Source organism: Nansenia antarctica, assembly GCF_963989245.1.
Source record: "Nansenia antarctica genome assembly, chromosome: 3".
Taxonomy (NCBI): domain Eukaryota; kingdom Metazoa; phylum Chordata; class Actinopteri; order Argentiniformes; family Microstomatidae; genus Nansenia; species Nansenia antarctica.
Window position 1 is genome coordinate 58,811,946 of NC_137688.1, and position 25,146 is coordinate 58,837,091.

A 25,146-nucleotide genomic window follows, 5' to 3' on the forward strand; every position below is an offset into this window, starting at 1 on the left:
GTATGCAAGGAACATGTGAGCTACTGTCACAGTCGAAGCTCAACAAGTCACAAACTTGTTGAAGTGCGTTAGTCACTGATGATGATGAATGTTCACAGCGAAAGGGGGTGGACTGTAGAACTGATGCATCTGTAATATCAGTGACATCACTGGCACAAACTTGCTGTGGCTGGTGAGTGGATGAGGTGGCTACATGATGGCAACAAGATGTTTAACAGACCATTACTCATTCTCAATCATTTCAGTAGCAGTATCGGGCAGGGAACTAGAGCTGTCTCATCTAGCACCACAGAGAGAGAGGCTCGACCATGGAGATTGCCTTAATGCAAACTTAATGCAATCACTCATTCAACAACAGAGTAGAACCATGAGTGAGCTGTACCATGCAAATTGGACTTCAAAGCCTCCTATACCCCTGTCAATTTCAGACCATTAAACAGCTCAGAATAAACATTCATATAGGGAAAATCTGTGACCGATTTCCTATTTCCTTTGTGTGACATATTAGGATAACATCACAGATCTCTCTCTTTCTACTTCCTCTTCTTTATCTAAGAGCACAGCAGGTATTTAGGCAGGTGAGGATCAGTGGGTGCTGTGAGGTGACTAAAAGAAATCACCCCCATTTACAAAATTACATTTAATCTCCTATATTACCATAGCACTATGGTGGGGCAGTGGGCACTTTAATATAATAATCACTTAAAGCCCAGTGGATGTAACTCAGCCATTCTTAATGGGGATTGTATAATCATGTCCTTGCTGGCCCGGGATAATCCCAGTGCAGAAGCGGGTGTTTCTGGAACGCACAGCCAGCTTTTAAACAGGTCTGTCGGCTGCACGGTTACGGCACAAGGCCTAGCCCACTTGGAACTCAACCCCCGGACCTTCTAGGAAATAAGGAAACACTGTGTGTGTGTTCTGATGTTTTAAAGCACATAGGGAAACAAACATACATGTGGGCACAAAAAAAAAAAAAAAATACAAAAATGTGATGATATGATTTGTATAGTAAGTCAGTCCAAATACCATAAAACCTCTAAGCACGATTAACGTTGAAATTAGAGGTCAAATCAAATCAATTCAAATCAAATCAAATCAAATCAAGTTTTATTTCTATAGCACATTTCACACAAGATGTGATTCAGTGCGCTTTACATGATGACAGAGCACTCAAGCAGGCAAAAGGTAAAAAACCTGTACACACTGTGCATCCAGGAAAATTCCCTTGCAGCCCATAGATAGGTCATGACACCCATTATGAAAAAAAAAAAAAAAATCTTCCCTGGAAGTGACTTGGTTTTCCATGAACTTGTTTATGAAACATCTGTACTGATGTGATGGGTCAACAGAGAGCTACTAGTTTTCTACAGTAAGTAGAAAAGACCCATTGAATGTGTGACATACGTGTTTTCTGGGCTTTGTGAATCCCAGTAGATCTCAGGGACGTTAATGTTTCCTGGTGGGAGGAGGAGGAGGAGGAGGAGAGTGAAGAGCACAGTCCCCACGTCCTCCTGGCAGCTGTGGCAGCTCTTTCTCCCTGGATACCGCTACTGCTCTACCTGATCCCTGGCCTTCGTTACCGTGGCAATGCTGAGCATGCTAAAGTGATACCCAACAAGTACCTTTGGGAGAGTGGGAGAATGGTAGAGTTGGGTGTTTTTTAAAATATATATATATATATATATATATCTTCCCTTGGAGGAAATAAACAAGCTTTTCAGATGCCAGTAAAGATGCCACAAAAATATATTTTTTTCCATGTTCATATGCAAAGGAACAAAACCTACAAACTGAGCAGTTAGAAAAATCATGAAACTCACAAGGTTCAATTGATTTGATTAAGGCAAGAAGCATTCCCCAATTACTGTCGGTTACTCTGCATTGCACTAACCAGGAGAGGTATGTGGGCCACACACTCAAACTACTGCCATAAGACATCAACAAACACTGCGCTTCCAGGTGCTCACACAATCAACTGGGAGCAGACATGATCCCGGGTGGTTGAGACGAGGTAAACTACTAATTTAGCAGTTTTTGTAACAATTTGTGCAGCTTTTTTTTTCATTATTCATAAGCCAAAAGTACATATCTCCCTCCATGCAACTAAGAAGCTCTTGTAATTAGGAGGTCATGGAAAAACAGATCACAAATTGTTGGGATACAATGTATGTATAGTCAAATTTCACTGACTTTGCTCACTGATGGGCTGTCAATCTTTTATTAGGACATGAATATGACATATCAATGCATGATAAGATCACTTCCTCTGAACTGGTAGAGGTGTGATGAACCTAATGAACCTGAGGAGGACGTGTTTTCTGTAGTAACTAACTCATGTACTGCCCATACTGTACTTTAACTCATGTACTGCCCATACTGTACTTTAACTCATGTACTGCCCATACTGTACTTTAACTCATGTACTGCCCATACTGTACTTTAACTCATGTACTGCCCATACTGTACTGCCCATACTGTACTTTAATGCGGATATTTTCATTCAGAGAGGGTTCTCTTAAGCTCACACAGCTCGCACAGCATTGTCATATGTTTAGCCTTAAATGGACTGACCATATACAGAGGAGTGATTGCAAATCTAAACGCTCTATTAAAAAGATATGTGCTAGAGAGGCTGGTAAACTGTATTAGAGTGAGATAAGCAGCGTTTGCACTATATGCCCCTCTCTCTCTCTCTCTCTCTCTCTCTCTCTCTCTCTCTCTCTCTCTCTCTCTCTCTCTCTCTCTCTCTCTCTCTCTGTCATTGTGTGAGATAAGGATAGCACAAGGTTTGGTGCATCCTGTATAAAGCAATTGATTTAAAATAATATTATTTCAAACAGGGAGGAGGGGTTGACACAACAGGCCCGTTGTCAAACTATGGCTCTGAGCATTCAACATTCTGAGATCTCTGAGACACACACACACAAAGAGTGCATAGTGTATAGAATGTCTTAGCACTACACTGGGCTTGGGTCAAACCACGGCCAGGCTCTGGGGACATGGTGTATCCTATTTGAGTGAAAAACAGCATCATATGGTCATATGAGTAGAAATATGAGTTATAAATGAAAGCCAACAACAGGGCAAAGTTCTTCAGGGCAATGTTTGTCCTCAAAGCCAGTTGACAGGGTTGACATTGATGCCAGTCAAATCGCGTTATCCTTCCTTGTGTGGAAAGGTATCATTAAGCTAAGCTGACATTTCCTCATGTGCGATAATATCACCCTTCGCCTTATGCCAAGGGCAACATGTCATCAGGGTCAGTGTATTTATTTAACATTACATACATACACAACCGTTCATGTGTAGCTTACAGGAGTAATACTAAGGCAGAGGCTACTTTATTTACCTGAATAAACCTGTGATAGCTACAGTAATGGAGAACAAGGATTTTGAGAGATGAGTATTCTATACATCTCATTCAGTGTAAGAGACACGGTTCACTCAATGAGGAAGAACTGTGGTTCCTGGGAGTACATTATGTTCTTCTTCTACATAGCATTCTGCTGTTTCTATTTGGTAATGTCCCAGTTTCACATGAACATGCAACAGAACCCACACGCAGATTTCCTATTGGGCAATAATTGGACATCAGAGTAGATCTTGATCCTCAGCCCTTCCTTGTTCCGTATTGGTCCTCCCAACGGTATACTATCAGTATGCTTGAAGATAAGGAGCACATGACGGTGGTCACCTTTGCCGTGGGGGAACAACAGACTGAATACATGATATTGACTAAAGGAAGATAATACAATTCCAAGCGCTTGTATGAATCCTCAGAAACTAACTTTTATATAGCTCAAAGGCCCTTGGTCCATGGTTATTTTTTTACTTTGTATTGTTCTGAAGACTATTCCTGTCAAATGCACAGGGACACACTCGGGGGGGCACACTAAGAAAGATTTTACCCAGAAGAAGATGACCTCCATATAATCATTAACACGGCAGCCAGGCAAGTCGCTGCGTGCTGAGGAGGGAGTACAGAGAAAGCTGGATAGAGAGAGAGAGAAGATTTAACCAGCCCGGAATGCAGTGGGAAGATCCAGTCGAACTAGCCAGTGGCCCAAACACCTTGCCAGAGCTTGCCTACTGTACACTTCACCCATGAGACAAACACTGAGCGGAGCGCGCTCATTCCGCACTATCGACACAATGCGTTACTACCAGTCGTGGGAGGCCCTGACAATACAGAGTCAGACAGGCATCAATGTAAAAAAAAATATAATTCTCTACAGAAATACTGAGGGACACAAGCTCAATAAAAGGAAGTGATCTTTGCAGACAGGAACTGAAAATGAAGGAACAATCAGTATAATGTAGATCTTTCTTTACATTTTCTGTGAAAGACAGAGAATTTCCCGAAATAACTATTCATCGACAATAACAAGAGGTTGAAGAAATATACACAGTGCATAACACTGTGACTGAGCACATGCCCTCAGTCAACGTATCTGGTCAAATAAGAGTTGAATAAATACATTTAAGCAGAAAACAGCATATTCGCAGAGCTAATAAATTAAATCGAATCATTCAGCCTTCAGTTTTGGGTGCGAGTATTTCATCCAAGAATTACTTTGTTGAGAAAACACACTGACATTTCGAAAATTGCTTATGCACGTCAACGCTCTTATTAGGCCTTAGATAGTGCATATACTGAACGTCAAAATGTCATTGCTCATCACCGTCACAATTAACTTTGATTCCAACCCAGAGATCCCACTGCCTGTCTCACAGTCCAACATAACACACGGTTCACATTAGTTTTTCTTAATAGCATGGGATTTCAGATGTGTTCCAAGCTTCTCAGACAAATGTTTTATCCATTAAACAGGTCACAGGGATGTTATGCAAGCCCAAGGCTCCTACAGAGATTGAAGCACTTAAAGCTTAACACATTCTACAGGAATGTGATAATGACCCTCGCCTGTCCAATAAAGATTGAGCATGCCAACACTATCGGAGCGTCCCACAGAGCACACTCATCCATTTTGGGGATCCTTTTAAGTACAGGAACAACGCAAGCACCGGAAACCTACTCTTGCTGATTTAATAAAATCCCCACTGGGCTAATAGAAGATGATTTGTGGAGATTACAAAATAAAATTGCCTTCCCCACTCTGTAATAGGCCTCGTTAGGAATGCCATGGAACTAAACAACATGCTCATAGTAAGTTAGACATAAGATAGACATAAGTAAGTTACATACTATAATAATAATAATAATTTTGCCATTTAGCAGACGCTTTTAATCCAAAGCGACTTACAATTACGAATTACAGGGACATTCCCCCTGGAGTAACTGAGGGCTAAGTGCCTTACTCAAGGGCACACTAGTAGTGGTGTGGTTTCAGGCGGGATTTGAACTCACAACCTTCCGATCACAAGTCCAACTCACTATCCACTAGACCACCACTACCCCCTACATACTGCACCACATTCCACTGTATCCATAGTATCCCTAATAAATATCTACAAATCTCAATGCTCACTCTCATTCTTGCATTAAACTAAGTGGGATTTAGGATTACCCCCAAATAACCTGCTAAAATCCAGGCTCAGTTGAAACCACTAAGTAATCACTATCAGATTCCATTTACATGTACCAACTGTTGATAAGATTGAGGCCAATGTTATTCCCTAAAAGCTACCACTGGATTCCTCCATTGAGTATGGCCACAGTCTGAAAAACGGAATGTGTCTTTCTTCTATCTCCGGCAGTATCTCTAATCTGCAATGCACCAGAACCCATAGTACTCATACTGAAAAAAGACCGGTCATAATCACACCGCAACCACATCTGACCGAGGTCTTCTGATGTGTAGTTATGGTTGTGAATGGTCATGGAGAGAGTAAACAAGTCTCTGAGTCACTGAGTCCTCCCCGGTGTTCCAGTCTTGTCCTGTGCACTGGCTGAAACTAATTGTTAGCCTTTGGCACTTTGGAGCAGGAAACACAGACTCCACAAACACGACACAGTTCCACAACAGAGGGGGGAGGGTGGTCACACACCATCAGCATAGTAATATAGTTTCAGTCACCTTGATTTGACATTGATGTCACACAATGAACGCTATTGAATTGTGGTCAGCGGATGCCTATAGTTTCCTATAACAATGACACAACAAGTTTTGTTCAACCTTTGTCAAAAAGACAAAGGACTTCAACACTCTGCAATGATCAAGTATAGGGAAATATCAGTGAGATACTAACTAACATAGCATGTTTATATAATCATCTGTTGAGCATTGACCTGGATTGAGAGAAAGCATACCAAAATCACACATTTTAGAAAGTAGGATCATTTCCCCAAGGGTCTGTGTCTCTATCGCAGCAGCCATTAGACTTTTGGGACTGACCTCTGTAAAACTTCAACAGCAGTGGCAACAACACTGGGTGATAGGTAGCAATACAAACTCCATTATTAGAGCAAAGTACATTAGGCTTTCAGAAAACGCAAATCAGCTGCTTTGCCCTACTTAACACGTTTTATTGCTAGCGCATGTAAATGCAGTGACAGACTAAATCTGTAATACATTAATGACAATTATATAACAGGTTGATGAAAACAAGCATTGTGATTGGCACAATGGTAGAGGTGTTCAAAGCCGTGATTTAATAACGATAATGTGACGGTTAAATCACCTATTATGAAATTCTTACACCGCAGTAGATTTGTGGATCACATTTGTCGTTTTCGGGACTACTATATTTCTCAGCACAGCATGACAATAATATTTACAATAAATCACAGCCTCGCTGGCATTGCTTAAATAACATCAGGCTAACTGCTCCTAATAGGTTATACTATTTTATGATCTTTTACCTTGTTGTTGCATTTCGATGACTGATTATTAAACTGAATGTAACCTTGCTCAGTGGGGTTACAAGTATCAGTTGATTTGTATTATCAAGGAAATTCCACAACATATTGTGTAGAAACCCCTCAGTATCTTCTAGCTTGTACATACAGTACTGTACATCATGCAGTTCAATTTAGCTCTTAACAGGTGAAGAAAGACCCTAGCTACAAACTGTCTCTAGTCTGTGCATTGTCATACGAAGAGAAACAGTATGTGATACAGTCTCTTTTTAGTCATAGCTTACAGGAACAAGTAAACGTATTGTTCAGAAACATTAAGGCCTTCTCTGTCTGCCATGTCCCCTTCAAAATGAATTAGCAGCTGATAACACTAACCCCATTCCACATATTCTATTACTGAAACTCTACAAAGCTGTAACAATTCAGAATGGTAACCTAGCCACTACTGTGTAGTTTGCACTTGTCTATTATGCCAGTGGATTTAAAACATCTTGTTTGCATTAACCTGAAAGGCAATGGCTGATAGAAGGAGTGAAAATGATGTTGTCTTGCTCCATCAGTTTTTCTGTACCTCATTTTGTGGAGAGCGTCTACACTTATTTCTATGTGGTGCAAAGTGCATGGATCTAAACTACAACATGAGGAACCTCATTTGTGAAAAACACAGGTGCCACATTGCAAAAACCAAAACAGGAGATGGCACGGATGCAAAAACCACAACTATCTACCGTGTTTTGAAACCCTTTTGTCTCTGACATAACATATTGTTGGATTCTTTCATTGTGCTTTATAACATGCAGTAGTTCTCACTTGATGGTCAAACAAAACAAAACAGCAATAACTACCAAAATAGTGCATGTTTTTAAATGACTGTTTAAATGTCATACTGTAACCATCAAAAGAATAACCTAAAATGTTAAGTAATTAAGAGTATGCCACAGACACAAAACATTTGATGACAAATCAGCTGTGAAATCCTTTTAGGAGCCAAAAAGATCAACCCTTGCTCGAGTTACAGTTATCCACTGGCCCGTTGTGCCATTATATGGAACATTCCACTTGTCAGTGTGTTTCTATAGATTTTGGTGGTAAGATGGAGTTGTCAGTTTAATGAGTTTGATTAGCACGACACAATGATACAAGACATAGACTGACAAGGCAGAATCATGTACTACTTTGTTAGTCCACAAATAGGAACATATCCTACACTAAATAGCCCCAAAAATAACAAGTGATTACCTTTTGATCCACTATCGAACACACGAGCTCTTTCACTGCAGAGAGGGATAAGTCGCTGGCGTCCAGACTCACAGTTTCCCTGGTAAGACCGATCTGGAGGAGGAAAGAGACCCCGTGGAAAGAGCACCGAGAGTTAGTGGGACTCGGGGCGCTGAGGCTCCCATTGGACAGGCGACTATAGAGGGTGGCCGGGGGACTTGGGGACGGCGAGGGGGTCGGAGGGGCCACTGGGTGCTGAGAGAGGGGGTACAGTCTAGGTAAGGGTGGAGGAGACGAGCTGCTGCAGGTAGACATTGGCTGGCGTATGGCTTCTCGTCGGGCGAAAGAGACAAAGTTGACCAACATCGAATGTATTATTCAGAATAGCACCTCTCAGGTTCTTTCAACAACATCGGGTATGAAGCAGTGCGCTTGATGAGAACATCCAGATCCAGTGTGCTGAATAGGTGAGACATCATGCTTGGCAACCATCTAAATTCTAGCGGCACCGTTAAATGCCACGAAGACACATAATATTGAATAGGTTAAACCTTGAAAAAAATAAAATAAACAATGACTGCTAAGTTGGTGCGCAATGGGTTTTATAAGCTTCCTCTTCCACAGCCTGTTGATTCTGACTTCATTCTCACTCGCCGCTGCCCAGCCAGGCTCGACCATTGAGGACAAAAGTGCCTCTGCTTTCCAGCTGCCCAAACTCCGCAAACCCCCGACCACTGGAGACTTTTCAACCCGGGACAGCAATACGCAATTCTAATGATGAATACAGGACGCCCATTGCTCTCTCAGTTGGTCCTTAGGCTAGAATGTGTCTCATCCGGAAATCTGAAAAGGAAGGGAAAAAAACGCGTAAATAACTGAAAACTAAATATTTGTTTCACCACAAAACGGTTGGCAGATCATGAGTATTATGCGTATTGATTAGACATCTGCAGCGCAAAAATAAATACAGCAAATGCATAGCTCCAGTTTCTTTTTCATTATTGTCCTTCCCTAAAGAGTTATATAGGCTAGAGATGTTCATAATAATATCAATATACCACACTACTACATACACTACACATAATAACAATAACATTATTATAATATATATGATCATTATAATTATTATTATCATTATTATAATATTATTATTATTGTGTTCCTTTTATATGGCATGTCGACTAACACATCTGGAACCTCGACACATCTGGATCTTTTGCACAACTCATTGGGTTATATGGGAGAAGTAGCCTAAAACATGATGCAATTGCTTACATTTCTAGGCCCATTAAAATGCCAATGTCTGAGTGTGAAAATACCCTGTATACGTGTACATTTTAAGTGAATCAAAGCTTTCAATACGTTACCTTTCTAAAAGGGCGGTTTTCTCTATCCAGAGATGCAAAAATGTGTGTAATGCCTCTCTTTCAAGAAGTTCGAACGCGGTAGGATTTGGAAACAACAATCGTTGTAGATTCGTCTCCAAACTCTGTACTTTATCCTTGAGTAAAAACTCTAGGTAACATTTGCCAACTACACTTTCCTTTCAAAAACTTTCTTCTCGTAGCCAGATCGCATTCGTAACTAGTTCATGCGTATCCTATTATCGCATCGTAGTAACCCTCCCGGCCCAGTCATTCGGTAACAACAGAGCACAGAGGGATTCTGGGACTGGAAGTTCGAGCTTTTTCCTCCACGCTATCTGCTAATGAAGAACTAGACAAGAAAAACGACACTACCCAGAATGCAATGGGTGTGTGACGAGTTTAAATTATAAGATATTTTCAAAGCCATTTATCCCCGTTATTTGTCTGAAAACTGGATGATGGGTGTAGTATCTGCGACCTCTAACGGTGCAGATGAAAACTCAATTGAGATAAAAGAGGACAAAAAAGGATGGTTATCTAAACGCACTCATTTCACTCACCGCTGGAAACCTGCATGGTTTCAATTGAAAGAAACTGAACTGTTGTATGGTGAAAATGAAAAGGTAAGACTTATAGGGACTTCAACTTCTGTTTCCAAGGCAACTCATCAAGCTAATATAAAAATATAGCTACATTGTTTTTAGAGTATTTATTTAGAGTGCAACAAAGTCATCCTAACGTACATTGTACAGTAACTCCCAGCGCAATGCAGTTCCCCTAGCTACATTGTTGTTGTCCTGTTTCCATAGCAGCCTGCACCTACAGTGACAACTAACCCAGCTTGTACTGATAGAAGCATACATTCAAGGCTGTTAATATTAGACATTTGGTATTTCTATATATCAGCTGATTAACACATTCATTATTAGTATGATATTGCATGACAGCAAAGAGCATGATTAGTAATTCCTGCTATAATCCCGTCATTCACTTTCATGCAGAAGCCTCTGAAGATAATCAACCTGATTGGTGCGGTGGTGGAGTCTGTTGAAGAAGATGGCACATTTGGATGGACGATTACCCCCAAGGATGGGAACCGGACCTTCTTCCTCCGAGCACTCTCTCCAGCAGAGCAACAGCGATGGATGTTGGCTATCTGTGAAGCACAGCTGAGCTCCAAGGAACATGCTTCTAATGCATGTGTTGTGCAGTAGCCTGTTGGATTTAGCATACCCGTTGATAGTTTAAAAAAAATGTTAGCACTCATGTAGGCCTACTGGACCTGTGCAATGATAATATACTGTAAAGCCTTGTTGTAAATAGGAGACGTGGCCTTTTTTTAAATAATTGATACTTTAAAACACAAATGTTCCCCAAACATGGCATGCCTTCAAGTCTTCCATAATCATAGCTGCTAAAATAATTTAAGGCAAATATTATCATGACACGTTTCAGGAAAAAACACTACTGCCACCCCTGCCACTACTGCTCAGTTTATGTGCATGACACACATTTTAGGGGTGAAAACCTTCTTTCTATACATTGTAATCCAAATACGATTGATATAGGAATCTTAATTTGCAACACCTGAAGTTTACCCTGTATGTAATCGTTTGTGCTCTGATTCCATTTCCTGTCCTACATACTGTATATATAACACATATTGTTCTGATCACAATCCCTTACATAACCATCTACTGTATACAATGCACAGTAGTGCTACTGGATCTGTCCAGAGTGTAAATATTGACAGTTACCATGGCACAAGTCACCCCTCACAGGAATCCTGGTGCTAAAAGATTGGCCTAATGGTCTGTAGGTGAGTGTGTTTATGAGTAGAAATGGAAAGACCTCTTTTAAGGAAACACGTAAATTGGGGTTAAAGATTAAATGTAGGAAAGAAAATACTCAGAAGAGGGAGATTAAGTCACTAATGAAATGGAAGTGAGTGTTGAAAGAACAATACAGATCTGTGCCAAACCACAGAGTCCGTTGGAAAACGAGGAAAAGTCATTCCTCCGGAGATATTCCTCTTAGTCAAGCTCTCCACCGTCCTGCCAGACCGAGACCACCCTCTGAGCGTCATTGCGCAGGCTACCTTCAGACCTTCAGACGTGCTCACAGAAAGAGCCATAAAACCTAGGTCCACTTGTCAGAAGACAAAATAAGTTCAGTGTCAAGACTATAAGTGCAGGTTTAGCTTTAAAAGCGAGTTTTGATATGGATTTCCAATGTGTGTCATGCCCACATTTCTATAATGAAGAAACAGCGGGATATGTCAAACATCCAGTTCAGCTAAGTGTCTTGGCTCCAGTCTCAGTGTGTGTTTGTGCCAGATTACATAACAAGGCTCTCTGGAACCAGCGCTCACGGCGCATCACTCACACAGGAAGTCTCATCTGAACACAGTACTTCTAGAGCCACATGACACTACCTACTACAGTACATGATATGCCTCAACACAACTCCACTGACACAATGTAATGCAAGCACAGTAATGGACATTTTATATTGTAAAGACAGGGTTAGGGTCAAGGACCAAAGTCACTTGATTTGTAAATTTGCACGTTTTTTGGCGCACAATTGTGCACAGATATAAATGCAATTGTTTATTTAAGTTTATTTAACTCTACACAAACATTGTTACCAAGACATTTATTTTTCCTATTGGTATCCTCATGCTAGGATGTTTTCCCTTTCAGATCAAGTCAGCTGAAGGACAAACTGCTGCTTCGATAAACCTGAGCAAAATGTCTTTGTAACTTCTGTACATTCTCCTGACCCTCAGTGAATTCCATCCATGTAGATAGCTCTTAGAGGTGAACTGGCTTGTCATGTGTGAATATGTGTGTTATAAGTTTGTTTTGGGAGCTGGTGTTGTGCTTAGGAACTAGACCGAGCCTCCTCCTATTCAACAAACAAAGAAATGGCTGTTTTAAAGGAACAGTAAATGCAGCTAATGTTAGCAGATTAACTTTACATATTTTTGTGGAACTCAATAAAAATTTGGTAAATCAACTTTCTGTTTACTCTAATTGATGATGTCAAATGACTGAGTTGCATCCACCAGTTGACATTACCTATCGGAGTTGCAGAAAATTCCCCTCTGTTGTCAGGAGAGGGCAGTCTTTCCTTACAATAAAACAGTCACTTGTGAATTTGCAGCCAAAGCCAATGCCAATGCCAAAGCCAATATATATATATATATATAAGTTTTTGTTTATATATATATATATATAATATATATATTATTGTTTTATTATAAAACAATAAAACAGTCACTTGTGAATTTGCAGCCAAAGCCAATGCCAAAGCCAAAGCCAATATATATATAAGTGTTTGTTTATATATATATATATATATATATATATATATATATATATATATATATATATATATATATATATATATATATATATAAACAAAAACTTATTGTCAACTTATTGTCAACTTCTTGTCAACTTATTGTCAACTTCTTGTCAACTTCTTGTCAACTTCTTGTCAACTTCTTGTCAACTTCTTGACTTCTTGGCTTTGGAATATATATGAGATTCTGGTCCATGGTGACATGATTGCTTCACACAATTCCTGCAGATTTTTCAGGTGCAATTCCAAGCTGTGAATCTCTTGTATTGGATTCAGAGCCAATTACTGGGAAGGCTACTGAAGAACACTGTCATTGTCATGTTGATGAAACCAGTTTGCGATCACTTTTGCTTTGTGACATGGTGCATTATCATTCTGGAAGTAGCTATGAGAAGATGAGTAAATTGTGGCCATGAAGGTCAGCAACAGTACTCGAATAGGCTGTGACATTCAAGAGATGATTGGTATTAATGGGCCAAAGTGTGCCAACAAAACTCCCCACACCATTACAACACCTCCACCAGCTTGGACTGTACATGTGTTCCTAATACTGGGTAGGGCCTCCCTTTGCTCTCAAAACAGCCTCAATTCTTCATGTATTGATTCCACAAAATGTTCAATACATTTCTTTGAGATTCTGTTCCATGATGACATGATTGAATCACGCAATTCCTAAAAAAATCCTGTGGCCATGAAGGGATGCACATGGTAAGCAACAATACTCAAATAGGCTGTGGCATTCAAGCAAAGTTTAATTAATTGGTATTAACAGGACCAAAGTGTGCCAAGACACATTCCCCACTCCATAACAACACCATGTATAATCTAAATAAATATGTTCTTATGTTAAATCTATATTTATGAAAGATGACAGCTAGCCACAAACATTATTTATTGTTTTTTTGTAGCTACTTGTTAATCCTTGCTGAACGATTCCATCCCCCAATTTCAAATTTAAGAGGTTTGGTCTCTAGGAACACCCTCATGATGATGTTCTAGTTCAAGAGGAATTTTGTATTTGACCTAACCACTCTTTTTTGTTACAGAGCTTGTGGGTACAGTTTTATGTGTATGTGGACCCATTCTCCTCTACATATACATATACATATAACACTGTCTGTTAGGACAGCATTCCCAGCTTAACCCACTCAGCCATAGTCCCTGTTCCTTTATTTATTGGGTGGCAAAGGAACCACTGCTCTTACCCTGCTGTTGCCTCTCTGCAACCAACTTCCCATGGGAAACTTTTGGGGACCTTTAAAGTCGAAATAGGCAACACCCAACACATGACTAGAAATAGTTGGAGATGTCTAATTAGGTCTAATTAGAGAGGCAAACAGATCAAACTGTGTGAACATGTCTTGTGAAAGTTATGTGAGAAATGTAAGGACATATTGGGGGGGGGGGGGGGGGGAATCGAATTTCCCAATTAGATCAAAATAGTTTTGTGTTTGTTTTGTTATCGAACTCTTATTGTACATACTAGTTGATGTATTTTTAAAACATGTTTATAACTGATGATTACAACTTTTCCTGGAATGTATGTCTACTATAAATTGTAATTGATTGAATGATATCACATTATTTGAGAACCTAATGCTCTCTATCCATTAAGTTTGCAAAGTTATTATAGTGATCCGATGAACCTAACGGTTTCAGTGGGGTTGATGACCTGTCTGTAACTGTAATCTGATCCTCCCGCCCCCCTCACGTTTGCTCTGCTGTACTGTCAACTTGTTGTTTTCACCCATGCGACCAGTCGGAGTCGGAGGCGGCAGGGGGAGAGACGGAGCCCACAGAACGATTTGCATGTAACAGTGGTCGTAGATGTATTGCTATGAGGATTTATTGAGTTTTCATCACTGCAATCAAAAGAAAACAAACGGTTCGATTTAATTGAACATTATTTCAAGAAATGGAGCCGATAACGAAGTGGTCACCTAAACAGGTTGTCGATTGGATGAGAGGTAGGAATAACGTTTATAAATCCATGTCTAGTAAATTGTTCATCATCATGTCGACTTGATATTTAGTTTTTATCTGATTCTTTAGTATAGTATAGTTTGTTTTTATCAACACTTGCCCGGTTGAAAAAAATCTCCTTATTGCTAAAGGGGGCATTTTAAATGAGTGAAATTAAAGTTTGTTGCGTTTAATTGACTTTGAAGTTGTCGATCATGCCAGTATGCTGTATATTGTTTAGTTCAATAATTACAACACGGTAATGTAGCCTTCTTTCTACGAGAGTGTTTACGGAAATGTGATAATAGCAAATTGATTGTGCCTATGTTTAGTTGCGCAGTAGACAACAGTAGTGCTGAATTGGTCGGTATTGAGACTCAATGCGTACTCAACCAGCAGTGGGCTAGGATTTCACAGGTAGGAAGACCGTATCTAGTAAGCCAGCATACTCCATATGCCATTACCATACTTACCTATTGAATAGTGCACCTAAATACCCATGACCATGGATAAGAAATGAACCTGATGTCACTGACTACAAAGGACATTCCTTAAATGTCTAATCGATCAATGTTGCTCATCCCACAGAACACTGAGCTGTGGAAAGTCTCTCTTGTTGTGTGTCCTAGCAGTTTACTATAACTACTGTGAGTGATTAACCCCTCAATGCCATATCATTGATTATATCCACAGCTAGGCCTATGTTTTGTATTTACCAAATACTCCTGTTGTATGCTTTCCTTCAATTTCACATGGGATATATAGATTTTTTTTTTTAAACATGTATTGTTATTGTGAGAGAGAATTAGACATCTCTTACATAGGCATCATCAGTGATAGATCCACTTACACAAGCAGTGGCCATTGTGGACGCAAATACACCACATTCATATTCATTGCCATGTATTGTTTAGCTATCAGTGGTAACAGCATGATACGCTTGACCTATTAACAGTTCATCCCATTAAGAAGCGCTGGAGCACCAGCAATTAGCACTCAGCCATTGTGACAATGAAGAGGTCTTTATTCAGTTGCAACTGTTGTTTTCAATTGGGAACTGTTTGTGGATGTCCAGGAGGTTTACACAATTCAATGACCCAAGCTGTAAACTGTAAGCCATAATCTGTTGCATGTTATGGATGCCACAGGATGCATGTTAGCGTAGAATCAACATAACATTTGAGTTATTCACATCTCACATCTGCCTGAGTTGGCTTGCTCCATCGGCTGAACAGCTAATGCATGACATACAAAGTTGATAATCACAGCTTTCTTTCTTAAGCACTTGTACAGTATATAGGGCTATATAGAAGTTACATTCTTCATGTAAAAATACCTAGTTTGTTCATGGGCCTTCAGTCTCTCTGCAATCTGAATAGAATTTACAGTTCACGGCCGTCAATAGGTGACTAACCATGCTTAACAGCAGCCCCATAGACACTGCTCTGTTAGTACTGACCACACATATCCCTTTTAAAGTGAAAGACAATGGATGACCAAGCAGTAATGCCAGACAATGAAGGGCCTACTGAACAAGAGCTCTCTACAGAGGGTCAGCAACATGCTGTGAGCAGGGGTCAAAAGGTGACAGCAGAACCTCACCATGCTTGTCTGTATTAAACAGGGGGATCTGAGCTTCCCACAGATGTTACCATCAGGCTGTATCCCTGTGGAAACATGCTTGTGAACTGGTTTTTATAGATCCTGATTCCTGCTCTGTGTTGACAATAGTTTCTGTAAAGGCAGAGAGGACTGGACCCTTAAGCTACAACTGAGGCATTGCATGTTTACACCCCCGAACTGACTCATGAGAAGTAGGCTACTCTTACATTAGAATACTATTAGAATACTAGAATACTACAAATACTACTCAACTAACATTCTACCAATACTTTACCGTGCCTGTGGAGTCGAGTGGACACCATTTAATGAAATGTTCAACTGTAAACTAAAATGGATTCTTCTTTTGTAATGCCAGTATGCCTATATGCTTGGAAATTACCTGAAGAGAGGGATATAGTAGTAGAAGTTAATACATACATACTGAAGTTGTGCACATACTGTTTTAGTGGGACAACATGTTCAGACAAGTCTGCATTTTCCCCTGGTATTTTGGCAGGTGCAATTACAGAGGACGATTGTGATTAATTGTAAACACAAATGAAATGCGGCATCAAGATTAAACTGTCTGTAAAGCGTCACGATTAAACACAGAACTCTGATTCTGTTGAGTAGTCAGATCATATAGACTGAGGTACGTTATAAGGTAAATGGATTAGAAAGAACCTGTTTAAATGGTATCAGGTACTAACTACCATCTCATGGTTCATCTCACTGTTAAATGCCGACCCACATACCTGCCTAGGGAGTTTAACGCGGTGCTAATTACATGTGTGTATATTGCACCTAGCTCAGACAGCAAAGTAGCATTGGCGCGACTATACGACGTCATTAGTAGCCAACAAAGTACTGATCCACAGGCTATCCACATCATAGCGGGGGACTTTAATCATGTCGACCTGAAGGCAGTACTACCCAAGTTCTACCAGCATGTAAAATGTGCAACGAGGGGAGAAAAAACACTGGATAAGGTATACACCAACATCAAACGTGCTTACAAGGCTAGTCCGCTAGCTCATCTAGGCATGTCTGACCATGTGTCAATCCTCCTGATTCCTGCATACACCACAATGGGGAAAAGTGCTCCCACCACCACTAAGACTGTCAGAACCTGGCCAGAAGGGTCCGCTCCACTGCAGATCTGCCTAAATGACACCCTATGGCAGGAATATGAGCATGAGGACCTGGAACAGTACACGTCGTCGGTTCTGAACCACATAGTGAACTGCACCAACTCAGTCACCGTGGACAAACGGGTCCGGGTCTACCCCAACACGAAGCCATGGATGACTGGGAAGGTCCAAAAACTGTTAAATGAGAGGGACAACGCCTTCTTCGCAGGGAAGCGCACACCGCTGTACAGCTCCACCAGGGCCAACCTAAAGCGCGGCATCAAAGCGGCCAAGGCAGAGCACAGAGAGAAGATTGAGGAATGCCTCCTGAGCAACGACTCCAGGCGGATGTGGCAGGGGGTTCAGCAGATGACAAACTTCAGAGCAAACAGGCTCACAGCCGCAGAGGACGACCCCCTGCTGGCGGGAAAGCTGAACACCTTCTACGCCCGGTTCGACGAGGGGCGAACGGAGGTAACCACAACACAGACACCACTCTCTCCAGCTCTCAGCAGCCTCACCCTCACAGAGCACGAGGTGAGACGCGTACTGAAGGCGGTGGACCCCAGGAAAGCCTCGGGGCCGGATGGCGTCCTGGGACGGGTGCTGAGAGACTGCGCCGACCAGCTGGCCGGGGTTTTCACCAACATCTTTAACCAGTCCCTGTCCCAGGCCACCGTCCCACCCTGCCTGAAAACCTCAACTATCATCCCAGTCCCGAAGAAAAGCACGGTGAGCTGCCTAAACGACTACCGCCCGGTGGCACTCACACCAATCATCATGAAGTGCTTCGAGAAACTAGTCCGGGCCCACATACTCACACGCCTCCCGCCCAACCTGGATCCATACCAGTTCGCCTACAGAGCCCACAGGTCCACAGAGGACGCCATAGCGACGACTCTCCACGCCACTCTATCCCACCTGGAGAGGGGAAACAGCTACGCGAGACTGCTCTTCGTGGACTTCAGCTCCGCCTTCAACACCATCCTTCCAGACAGGCTAGTGACCAAACTACTAGACCTGGGTCTATCACACTCTATATGTGCGTGGATCAAGGACTTCCTGACCAACCGCCCCCAGAGGGTGCGGGTGGGCCCCCACACCTCCACAGCCCTCAGCCTCAGCACTGGGTCACCCCAGGGCTGCGTGCTAAGCCCCATCCTCTACAACCTCTACACCCACGACTTCACCCCCATCCACCCCAGCAACTACATCGTAAAGTTTGCAGACGACACCACCGTGGTGGGATGTATCTCGGGGGGGGACGAGGCGGCGTACAGGGATGAGGTAGAGCAATTGAGCAAGCTGTGCAAGGTAAACAACCTGCTGCTAAACAAGTCAAAGACCCAGGAACTCATCGTAGACTACAGGAGGAAAAAGTCCGAGATCCTGCCCCTGCTCATCGACGGAGAGAGCGTAGAGATGGTCTCAAACCTCCGTTTCCTGGGACACATCATACGGGATGACCTGGCCTGGAAGGACAACACTAAAGGCACCATCAAGAGGGCACAACAGCGGCTATACACCCTGAGATGCCTCAAGAAACAACACAGCAAGCAGGAGATGCTGGTGGCCTTCTACCACGGCGCAGTGGAGAGCATCCTCACCTTCGGCATCTCCAACTGGTACCACAGCTGCACGGCAGCGGAGAGAAACGATCTACAGAGAGTCGTGAGAACAGCACAGGGGATCACCGGCGCCACCCTCCCCTCTCTGGAGAAGCTGTACGAAACACGCTGTCTCAGGAGGGCCTCCAAGATCTCCAAGGACCCGACCCACCCGGGGCACGAACACTTTGTCAAGCTGCCCTCGAACAGGAGGTACAGGACCCCGGCCGCTAAGACAAACAGACTGAAGAACTGCTTCTACCACAGGGCCGTCAAGGCCCTGAACACAGAAAAGGCCTAAGTTCTGGGCCCAGGACAAGTCCGGACGGATTGTAATGGCAGCTAGTGCTGAGGCACAAACATGTACATTTTCAAGCCTGCAAACTGTGACACTTTAAAAAAATGTGAAAAAATACTTTCTTGTGCAATATGACAACCCTAGTTGACTATCTGTGCAGTATAGTACAGTGGATTGTGTACATAGCCTCTATTGATGTAAACCAGCTCTTTATCTTCTTGTGATTTTATGCATCTATGCTTTTTCCAAAATGTGTTTCTTTTTCCTTTCTTAAACACCAGGGGAGCCTCCCCTCCTAAATTTCGTTGTTTGGTACCTGTACTGTAACAATGACAAATAAAGTCTATCTATCTATCTATCTGAATGCACAGCAGGAAGATTAAAATTCACCTTTTGTCATTGAGTAGTAATTAGTCAGGCACAAATTTCAGACAGGCCCCTTCATATTTTGTATTTTGTACATTACACACTGATGTGTAATAAATAATGCAATGTTCCCACAGGACAGGAGCATCCAGTTTATTTGCATGTTAAGAGGAAGGAAAGCGTTCGTCTTGGAGACACCTCTTTAGTCATAAGACTCTCACCCCGCCCCCCCCCCCCTCTCCCACCATTGGATGAGATTATCAGGAGTGAAACCAAGCTCACTGCCTGTGTGTCCGACACAGAAGGAAACTGTTTCCCCTCTACCAACCGTCTCATCCTGTTGCTTTTCAAATGGTTCCTTATTATTACAGGCAACCTATGACCATTCAACAAGACAGGGTGACTTACCTCTTACACGCAAGGGGCCACCGGTGACAGTGTGCTCAAAAACCAAGTGATATGGACCTGCATTTAGCAGGTGCTGTATAAGTTATTGACATGGTGCTATCAAAACCTACAGGGTGCTGATAAGCTGTGTGAAGTCACAATAATCATTGTGAATAATCATCGGCGCCCCCCTCCCCTCTCTGGAAGAGCTGTATAACACACGCTGCCTCAGGAAGGCCACCAAGATCTCCAGGGACCCATTCCACCCTGGGAACGAACACTTTGTTAGGCTGCCCTCAGGCAGGCGGTTCAGGACCATGTCCGCACGGACAAATAGACTGAAGCTCAGCTTCTACCCTAGGGCCATTCAGGCCCTGAACACAGCAAAGACCTAGGTTCTAGGCCCTGGACAATCTAGACAACTTGATGGCAGCTACTAGATTGTAAAACATAAGTGCAATATTGAAATACAACTGTGAACATTTCAAACCTGCTAACTGCGACACTTTAAATGAATGTGCAACAATACTATGTGCAATATGACAACCCTTGTGTACATACGGTTCAGATATAGGAAAAGTTAGGATATTTATAGCATAGCATAGAGTACAGCACAGTGTTTTATTGTATAGTATAGTAGTATAGTATAGTAGATAGTGTACATAGCCTTTATTTATGTAAACCAGCTCTTTCCCCTTTTTTATTTTACCCGTGGCCCTCTTGTTTTTAGTCTTTTTCCAAGCACCAGGGGAGCCCCCCCGACTAAATTTCGTTGTATGGTACCTGTACTGTATAAATGACAATAAAGACCATTCATTCATTCAATAACGGCCTACGTCCTGGTGTGACTCAGAGCAATTCATCGTCACCCGTGTGTGACCACCAGCTTCTCTTACGTCATTCCTGGGGGAACACATACAGGAAAGGATGTGAATTCCATACTTATTAATCAGTATTATTATCTTGAGTCATTGTCATTGTGTCTAATACAGAAGTTAGTCAAAATAGCAACATTGGAAAGTTACCCCCTTTCTTCTGCATCCAGGTTACATCAGTATTTCCATGGGAACAATAATGCCATGGATTGAAGGTGTATGTAACATTCAAGCTTTCAAAAAGCTTCCTAGTGGTTGTAATGATTATGTTTAATCAGTAGTGATCAGGGAATGACATCCCTTGAAAGAAATATGTCATTTATGAACGCTGTCTTTGTTTTAGCAGTGTCCTACCCGACATTTGGTTTGTATACAGAACTGGGCTGTGGTGTTCTAGGAGAGTGGATGCACCGATTTTGTCGTTCGCGTTTCTGTCATTGGTGGCTGCCTCTTTGAATCGTTTCTGTCATTGGTGGCTGCCTCTTTGAATCGTTTCTGTCATTGGTGGCTGCCTCTTTGAATCGTTTCTGTCATTGGTGGCTGCCTCTTTGAATCGTGCATACATGCAGAAAGACAACAGCTAATGTCGGAGGTGGTTGTTTGGAATTTCATACTGAATTTCGCCATAGTAGCCAGATGGGCTGATTTCCAACAGATTAGGCCCTACTCCTTGAACCACGCTACCCAAAACACTAATCAATGGTCCCTAAAGTACAACACAGTTAATATATATATATATGGATTTAGCCCAGAATATATATACAACAAGTAGCAACAACACAGAATTTTGTTGAAATTCCACAAAGCGATGGGAGCACAATAGTACAGAATGGTCAAGGAAATCCTTTTTCCTCATGAAACTGTTTGTTTTGAGATAGGGTGTGTTTCCTCCTTTTCCCCCGTCCCACTCAGATGAATTGTGTGTGTGTGTGTGTGTGTGTGTGTGTGTGTGTGTGTGTGTGTGTGTGTGTGTGTGTGTGTGTGTGTGTGTGTGTGTGTGTGCGGTGCAGATTGACAGAAGTGGCAGAGACAGAGTGAGGCTATGAATAGTCTGAATACTTATACTCGTCCTTTCGATTCACCACCCTTGCTCTGTTGTGAGGGCTGAGGAAAACACTCTCTTTGTTGACACCGGCTCTGGAATGCAGGTCCAAACTCCACTCATTCATGGCCTGTCTACCCCCAGACAGCACAACACGTGCCTCTGTGTGATGAGCCGGCCCAATCCAATGTTCAGCTCAGTTAATCATCCTATCAAACAACATTAATTTAAGGAGGAAACTGCCAACTTGTTTACCACCACAGGTACAATGAATCATTACGTGGTGGACTTCAGGAAGAAACCTTTCATGTGCATGTCATACAGCACCAAGCACAAGTTCTGCCTGTTTTATTTTTCGGACAAATGATTAACAGGTTGTTTTTGTGTGTGAGAGCGGAATTTAATTGCATCCCTGCTATGTTAATTTTACTGACCGCTTAACATATTTCACACTAACCCGCTTTTTCCGTTGCCGAAACCTCCTAATCTGGTGAAGACTGTGGTGGTCCTAGTCCATGTCCTCCCATGGTTTATGACTCCATTGCATCAGTGGTTTTAAGTGCACTGTGATGAAAAATCAAAAAATTATCTGTCAGAGAATATTAGATAATATGATTTGTTTGCGAGGGGAATTCTCATAGTTATCTGATGAATATTGGAATTGTCTCAATAGAGCTCTAAAAACAACAGTATTCCGCTGTTATTTAAAGTTTGGTCAATGTAAAAGCTCTAGAGAGGTACAGTGCCGTGCTACTGCCTTTTGTACACAATGATTTCGCCACTGTCAGTCCATTGGCAGCGAGGGCAGAGGGCCAGAGTTGTGAATACAAGTCTGCTCTGTGAGAAAGTGAGTGAGAAAGAGAGGGAAATAATTGAAAGAAGGGCTTGCACTATTCTCTCTTTTGGAACAAAACCCGTAATACTTTGCTGTGTGCTTGTTATCCACTGGATTTGAGTGGAGATCGGGGAACGATCGGTGTCCACGGTCCAGATTAGTCTAATCAAAAGATTAACATTTTAGCCTATTACATCACAAGCTCAATAATTGAATGGTGGATGTCCATCTTACGTAACTATTTGGTTTGGCTCTTCTAAATAATGCAATGGCAGCTGTCTGCAGCACTTGTCTCCATTTCGTCCATTGTTAGTGTCAATTAAAAGGTAACCGATAGCAACAAACACTCCCAGTGCCTAGGACTATCTATGTAAATATTTAATGTGTGGAGATGCTTCAGTATTTAACCATAGTATAACAGTCATTAAAGCTCCGATGGCCTTGTAAACATTATTTCATTTCTCGCACATTTCTTCAGTTTTCTAAAGCCCAAAAGACATGGATGGTTAGAGATATTTCACCATGGTTCTCCTCTGCCAAAGATTCACTTTGAAGTTTGTTCCGAGAAGGGGCAGAGCCAAACCCAAAGAAGGCGGTGACGTGGGAATTCTCATTGAAGAATGGCAAGAATGTTTTGACCGTAAATTAATTCACTCATTTGATTTTCTCAAGAGAGCTAAGATTGATTGAGAGTTCTGGGCGCATCTAGAGACATTACCCTGTTGTGTATGTTATCATTAACAGGTGATGTCTGTCTGTTGTCTGCTGTCTGTTGATGCCTGTTGCGTGACATTAGTCGGCTCTTGTGCTGTTTGGAGAGATTATTACCCTCCTCAGGTGTCTGAAATATGATCATGCATGCTACTTAGCTATTCATAATGACACAACATCTGCCATTTCAGTGCAAGTCACAATCAAACATTTTCAAAAACACAAAAGTAAACTATTAACATTGATGACCATTTCGTTGCTAAAATGAATCTTGGAAAAACTTATGTGTTTAAGAAAAAAAGAAGAAAAAAAAAGGTTTCAGTCCTCACATAGTGCTAAGTCTTTGCTGTCATCATCTGTCTCTGATATCTGTTTTGTCTGTTAGCCAGAGTGAGAATGCAGCTGTTCCTTCATTTAGAGGGACATTGCCTGTGACAGCTCTCCCCTTACCCTGTCAGAACTCCATGTCACTGTCCTTCATGGATGTTTTAAGTGTCCACCTCCGCTGTGAGTCTCCTCACTCATGCTGCCACTACAAAGTGATCACCATGATCTATTACTCCAGCCCCAATGCATCTCCACCATATGGCTACTTGGTTTTTAGCAAAGTTTGCTATTTAGTATTTAGAATTAGCATTCCACCTAGCACTGGGCAGTTCTGCAGCACTGCAGTATCTCCATGAAATGTTAGAACATTTGTAAGCATTTGGGCTGTTAATAGATTAACCAAAGTGCTTAGTGTAAGTCATTAGCTTGTGCTAGCACACAAGGTGGCAGGCAGCACGTTAATGGCTAGATAAGAGGCGTCTCTCCTCTACAAACTCTGACCATCTGTTGCCGACCGCAGCATTCCATACCAACAGGAGCCAGGTTCGCCTTGTGTGATTTTAATGACCCCATGTGTTGCTTTATTCCTCCACTATTTACACAAACATGCACGTTTGGGGACCAGTTGCTAATCCATTTTGGTGTAGAAGGACTCTCAACAGACGAGAGCACATATGTGATGGATTAGCTCTTGGTCATAACTGTTGCTATGTATGTGCGCTGTGGTATTCTGCATGGCTTAGATGTGTGGTCAGAAATCAGTGATATTCTGCTTTTTTGCTGGACAGTGCTATCCAGAGAAATGCCAGAGTGATGGACTTGTGCGGAAGAGTAAATAGCCTGTATTGACTCACGACCACTTTGTTTGCTTCAACACTTGTGTGTGGTGTCATAACAGAACTCAGCCTCACTGCCTGCCTGAAAGGATTTCTTTGTATTAAACCTCTCTCTCTCTCTCTCTCTCTCTCTCTCTCTCTCTCTCTCTCTCTCTCTCTCTCTCTCTCTCTCTCTTCCGTCCCTGCTCCCACCCTTTATCTCCTGTCTGCCTTTCTCCCAGGACTAGACGATAGCCTTCAGCAGTATGTCCCCTACTTTGAGAGGGAGAAGATTGACGGGGAGCAGCTGCTGAAGATCTCCCACCAGAACCTGGAGGAGCTGGGTGTGTCCAGAATTGGACACCAGGAGCTGGTGCTGGAGGCGGTGGACTTGCTATGTGCTCTGGTTCGTACT

The 25,146-nt window shown here is 42.1% G+C and overlaps 2 protein-coding genes across 4 annotated transcripts in view; one reads left to right on the plus strand and one right to left on the minus strand.

Moving 5' to 3' along the window:
* LOC308152228 (serine/threonine-protein kinase D3-like) overlaps window positions 1-8,162 on the minus strand; it is a 30,126-nt gene extending 21,964 nt beyond the window's left edge. For both annotated transcript variants that reach the window (XM_080525152.1, XM_080525153.1), the window contains exon 1: window positions 8,063-8,162. The gene's annotated coding sequence lies outside the window, so the exon portion shown is untranslated. The remainder of the gene's footprint in view (window positions 1-8,062) is intronic.
* A 6,394-nt stretch (window positions 8,163-14,556) lies between these two features.
* The window catches only part of cnksr3 (cnksr family member 3), a 22,311-nt gene continuing 11,721 nt past the window's right edge, over window positions 14,557-25,146 (plus strand). For both annotated transcript variants that reach the window (XM_080525763.1, XM_080525764.1), the window contains exons 1-2: window positions 14,557-14,741; window positions 24,974-25,137. In XM_080525763.1, coding sequence (XP_080381889.1) covers window positions 14,690-14,741; window positions 24,974-25,137 — 216 coding nt within the window. In that variant the 5' untranslated portion in view covers window positions 14,557-14,689. The remainder of the gene's footprint in view (window positions 14,742-24,973; window positions 25,138-25,146) is intronic.